General features: G+C 46.6%; 1 protein-coding gene across 1 annotated transcript in view; it reads left to right on the top strand.

Moving 5' to 3' along the window:
• Positions 1 to 2,014: 2,014 nt before the first annotated feature.
• The window catches only part of xylt1 (xylosyltransferase I), a gene marked incomplete at both ends in the record, with an annotated part of 88,862 nt that continues 85,025 nt past the window's right edge, over positions 2,015 to 5,851 (top strand). Inside the window, one exon of the mRNA XM_080855976.1 lies at positions 2,015 to 2,287. Coding sequence (XP_080712102.1) covers positions 2,015 to 2,287 — 273 coding nt within the window. The remainder of the gene's footprint in view (positions 2,288 to 5,851) is intronic.

Below are 5,851 nucleotides of genomic sequence, written 5' to 3'. Positions count from 1 at the left end.
GAGAGTGGAAATGTCAGTGTGAGGAGAAAGAGGTTTAGGAGAGTGGGAATGTCAGTGTGAGGAGAAAGAGAGTCGGGAGAGTGGGAATGTCATTGTGAGGAGAAAGAGGTTCCGGAAGGTTGGGAATGTCAGTGTGAGGAGAAAGAGGTTCGAGAGAGTGGGAATGTCAGTGTTAGGAGAAAGAGGTTCGAGAGAGTGGGAATGTCAGTGTGAGTAGAAAGAGGTTCGAGAGAGTGGGAATGTCAGTGTGAGTAGAAAGAGGTTCGAGAGAGTGGGAATGTCAGTGTGAGGAGAAAGACAGTCGAGAGACTGGGAACGTCTGTCTGAGGAGACATGCTTTCAGTTATGGTTGTTTGTGACACCCCCCAGCCCCCCCCCCCCCCCTCTTCACACTACTTGTGCTTCCAGTTTAGCCTTGATATCAAAAGGACCATTTTGCTGCGTCTCTCTCTTGTTGCGCCAGTGGCATTTTCGCCCTGGGATATAAGCTGCTGAGAACATCAGTGGTCTATCACAGTTGTGTACTTGCTGTGTTGTTAGCGTGTAACACAGAGAAACAGGGGGGGGATGAGAAACTCTGTTTAGGCCTGCTTCTCTGTGGGAGAGAGCGAGAGGGAACATTACTCCGGGGCACTCATCCCCTGCTTGCATCCCCAGCGCAGGGTCTCACAGGCCTATTGTTTCTAGGCAGAGCTGTGTGTGTGTGTGTGTGTGTGTGTGTGTGTGTGTGTGTGTGTGTCTGTATGCAGAGATTTTCCGTCCACAAAGAGAGAGGGGGGGGGGGGGGGATCCCATCGTCGGTGTCTACACAATGCAAAACTCGGTCCATTAACTTCACGCTGGCCAAGTATGCGATGAGCGACGTTTCGCATTTCAGCGCTCGGAGCGGAAACCTTTTCGCAGGACAAGCGCCTCGTTCCCCTCTCTTTTATTCATCAAAGCCGCTCGACCTTGATCTCCACGAGGCTTGTGAATTATAAAAAAGCAGGCGGCGGCTGAGCAGCAGCTGTTTCAACTTTAATGACGACCCGCGTCAGAGAGGCTGCGAAGAAAACACGGCGGCCCATGAGCGTCCGCTCGAGTAACGCTGATCCATGTTTCCAAAACACCGTTCTGACATCTGCCTCTGGAATCCCGACGAGGCAAGACAGCAGGTAGAAAAAAAAAAACGAACATGTGTGCATTCCCATGGAAACCAAGTGCTCCTGTCTCATGGCGTACGGCGATGCTGGGTGAGGGATGCTCCCTCCGTGATCCACGCACACTACGTCTAATTTCGAACCGGGGTCGTCCTTATGTCTCATGTCGTTAGTTTCCCCTCTCTCTGCCTTCTGCTCACAGTGGAAGCCATGACATCATGGTTCTGAGATTATAAATCAGTGATCTGTCAAAAAATCTGAAACACACAAACATACATAAATATACAAAGACATGGTGAGATAAATAGAGTTAAAATCATACATAAGGCCTACTGCATATTTCTCCCTTTCCCTGTTCAGTCTACGAACGAGTGAAGTCCACATTCCAGTAAACTCACATTCAGCACACACTCATCTGTTGCTTTGTATGAAACAAAACGGATAAGCAAACATTTAAAGGTAGGCCAGGCGATTATCACATCCTAAACACGCCTGGTAAAAGTCCACCATGGCTGTTAATCCCCTGTAATAAGACAACATTAGCTTTCAAATATTTTTTGATATTTGAACAGAGTGGGCCTATACAAAATAAAAGCGTGGATATGAGGATAAAACAAGCAACAGCCACCTCCCATGGTTACTTTAAGGTCTGGCTCAATCATTTGATGTACTGTTCCTTTGTTGCCACTAGGGGGCTCTGCACTCTCTCTCTCTCGCTCTCTCTCGGCCGCTCGCCCTCCTCTCTCTCCTCATCTCAAGCCTCTGCCAACCAACCAACCAACCCCTCTCTCCCTCTCCACGCTCCTTCCCAGTCGCTGAGCCACAAAGGCTACTGTCGGTATTCGGCAGTGGCACCTCGCTGCTTCAGCGTGAAGATGGTAGGCAGTTTGTGTGCCCGTAAGCTGGCTCGGCGATCTCGGTCTGCGTTAATAGCGGCACTTACTGTGCTACTGATCCAGACACTTATCGTATGGAACTTCAGTAGCCTGGACACGGGGGAAGACAGGGAGGACGATGGCAACGGCAGAGAGAAGCGAGACCGAATCGGTATCAACAAAGCCTACAGCGAGTATCCAAAAAGCGGCTTCCCGAGAAGACATCATCAGCCTCAACTGGGAAAGGCAGCCGTTCGGCATAAGCAGCAACCGGTAAGACAGCATGGGTCTTCGAGGGGTATAGCTTCTCTTTGCCGTCCAGTTTTTTTTTTTAACACGAAATGATTTTATTCTGGCGGTGATAACGGGCCCTTTGTGATTTATCGGGGCTGCTGGCAGGATTTGACTAGCCGATCTCTGACCACCCTGTTTTTTATCCATTCTTGCAAGCCATTGCAGCCCCACGAATGTGCAAACGAACATATTTCATTCCACTGAATGAATTAAAATGTGCGCAGTAGTCAACCCAATGGCTGTTCACTCGTTTAGTTGCACAGCTTGCCACATAATGAACGCAACGCGTGATCCTTCAGTGCTCTGCGCGCTACTATGTGTATGCTCCTGGGTACTTTTGTTGCATCGTGTTGGATCTGGCAATTTACAACTCGCCCATTAAGATTCGCTGCATTGTGCGTACCCGCATTTACGTTTTCATTACGTTGACAGTGTTTGACATACACCTACCATAAACCATTATATTTGAGGTGTGCTTGTAAAACCCAGAGGTGCCCTGCCGAAAGGGTATCGGCGGAGCCTCCGTAGATGTGTCTGGTCTTCACTAATGTGTCTAGTTGTATTGTAGCCTATTCGCATTCACATAAGAAGTTGGAGACCGCCTTCACCTTATCATCAGACCTTTACACACGGCAATTTCATCACATTAGTCATCTAATTAAATATGCCATAATGAAGGCTGTACTACACCCCACATGCTAGCAGTCGTTCGTATTTTAAATTGATAAATTAAAGGTACAAAAATGCCAACAGCGCGGTTGAGACACGCTAATTTCAGCAGCGAGGCACATCTGATCGAACCTCCCGGAGTAGTTCCAATCATTCGAGGCAAAGCAACACATATAGACTGGGGTGAAACAATTTATCTTCCATATGACCGAAATTATTCCATGAATATTGTAATGGGTTTTTCAGAACTATCCTCCACATTTTGCCAACCCCTAAAAGTGTTTTGTAAACCGTTGTATGCACGCCGATAATGGTTCACCGTCATCCTTTTCACTAGGCAACTATAACTTGTACAACAGCTACAGCCACCACCGCTGCCACTGGCTATATTTTCACCAATATTCACTACAGTCTGACATGTTAGAACTGTGTGCACGAAAATGACACTTGCTGTCTCGGTATAAGTATGTACGTGTTAAGAGTGAAGTTTAACAAACTGTGTCAATTTGGATTAGGCTACCCATCATCAACACATTTTTTAATTTAGTAAGCAGACAAGTTTTTGCTGAATTCATTTCCTACTGTGTCTTTCTATAAATGAATAAATAAATAAGTAAAAGCCCCTTTTCTCAGTATCATACAAACCTTATGACAAAGCAAAGGAGGACCTTGCTTTTTTTAGAAGCCATGAATTAATTTCTTTATTTGGCAACACTCATCATCAGTGACAGCCCAAGACACTCATTTGTCCTTCAGTGCTTTTGGAAGCTCCAAAATGAGACCACAGTCTTATATAGTTTTCTGCGGTGGCACGCGGACATTTTTTTCCTCACATCCTCTAATTTGGCTCTGGCCTGAATTGGATGGGTTCTAACAAGTGCTCGTAGCGCGTTCTGTAATTAGCACGATGTGCATATTAAGAGGAGAGATTACAGGGGATGATTGGAGGTCCTGCATTTAGAACCACTGGCCTAATATTCTCTCCGCGTTAACTGTTTTGGAATGTAAATGTTTGTCGTGGTCTCCCAAAGCGTCACATTTAGACACCCAGACCATAACCACCCTGTCCTGTTTGTAAACCCACCCTTCATGGAGCGCTCTGGACAATCTGTGAGTCTGTCTGTGTAATATTTAGCTCTAGTTCCAGCTCCAGTGCTATCTTGTGCTAGCGTTTATTTCATACCTTCAGTCTATAACAAATGGATGTCAGATGAATGAAACGACTCCATACGGGTCACATATGAAGCTTTATCCCCATCTGTTTCTAAACCGGGCTTATTCTGATCGGGTGTTTTTGTTGTTTTTTTTTTCATGGAGAGCAGGCTTGTTGACGTGTGGTCAGATCGAGGACCGTTTCTGTCGTGTATGGCTGTCCCCTGTAGGGTGTCCCTCTGTAAGGCAACAGGCAGCGAGAGCAAGCCTGACAGTGTGACCACCAACCTCACCGCCTCAACAAGGTAGTGATAGACCGTGAAGTAGAGAGAGAACGAAAGGGAGATCCATCATTCTAACCTCAAAAGGGGTTACACTCAGCAGTACACGAAGGACAGCGAGATAAAGATAACGGTAAGAGGAGGGGAAGGAGTATCTTGAGAGAAAGAGAGGGAGAACAGGGAAAAGAGAGAGTGAGAGTAAGGAGAAAGAAAGACAGTAAGGCCCTGAATAAGAGACCTAGAGGGGAAAGTGAGACACGGAGAAGATGACAGATATCCTCTCCCGTCAGTGCTCTGCGTCTCTCTCTATCCCTCTCTCTCTCTCCCTCTCTCCCTCTCTCGCTGTATTGTTTTTCTGCAGTCTCTGTGGGCTGTGCGCTTTGGCAAACAGGATTGGCATCAGATTAAAGAGGAAGCTGGTAGCGATCTGATTGTTTCAACTTTTCTTTTTTTGGTCTCTGCCTCTCTCTCTGACTCTCTGTGTGTGTGTCTCTTTTTAACGTCGTCTCCCCTCTGGCAAGAGTGACTGATGATGCCAGGGGAGCGCTGTAGCAGCCCCGGGTGTAGCAGCTATGTGTGTGTGTGTGTGTGTGTGTGTGTGTGTGTGTGTGTGTGTGTGTAGCAGCCACGGGTCCTTTTTGAGTCTTCCTCAGCAGCAGCGTCCTCCTAACTGACTGACTGACTGACTGACTGACTGAAGCATGATGCAACCAGAGACAGCCACAGGGTAAACAGCAGAACAGCTACCGGAGAGGCTGAGGACGCAGCCGGGGTCAGATGCCAGTGGTGGGGGTCAAACCCTGGGGCCTGACGATCCTGTACTGTACAGAGACAGGGAGAGGGAGAGAGAGAGAGGGAGAGAGAGAGAGAGAGAGAGAGAGGGACAGAGAGATGCTGGAAGGGAAAGGGAGACACGCTGTGATACAACAACAGAAGGCAGGAGATTCATGAGAAACGGTTCATTTTGATGTCATCTTAAATATAACGGTTGCATCGAGATCTGTAAAAAGACTGTTTTAAGCACAAACTACAGTACACAGAGTATCTGTAAAATATTTGTATTGTTACACTGTTATTCAGGAAGAGTTTTCAGTTCATATTACACCTACTTTATTAACTATTTATAGGTCATGCCATATAGACTGGGTTACCATGAAAGAGATATTCTTAAAATCCCTTTGGCTTTTGGAATAGTCAGTTTTATTTTAATTCTATGAAAATAAAGGACTCCGTTGTATAAAAATAACACCTTAACCCTAGCTATCAGGAGTGGACATCACCATAGTCGTAGTTGGTTGAATATGCGGAACAGAAGAGCACAGAGCTGTCAAGTGTGTGGTTAGTTATGCTAATGTGTTGACACGTTTCACCCCCTTTCCTCAGCTCCGGTTCAACGGTTGTGTGTGTGTGTGTGAGTGTGTGTGTGTGTGTGTGTTCCTTT

Source organism: Sprattus sprattus (assembly GCF_963457725.1).
Source record: "Sprattus sprattus genome assembly, chromosome: 18".
Taxonomy (NCBI): Eukaryota; Metazoa; Chordata; class Actinopteri; order Clupeiformes; family Clupeidae; genus Sprattus; species Sprattus sprattus.
Note: the sequence above shows the minus strand (reverse complement) of the source record. Positions and strands in the feature narration are given on the sequence as shown.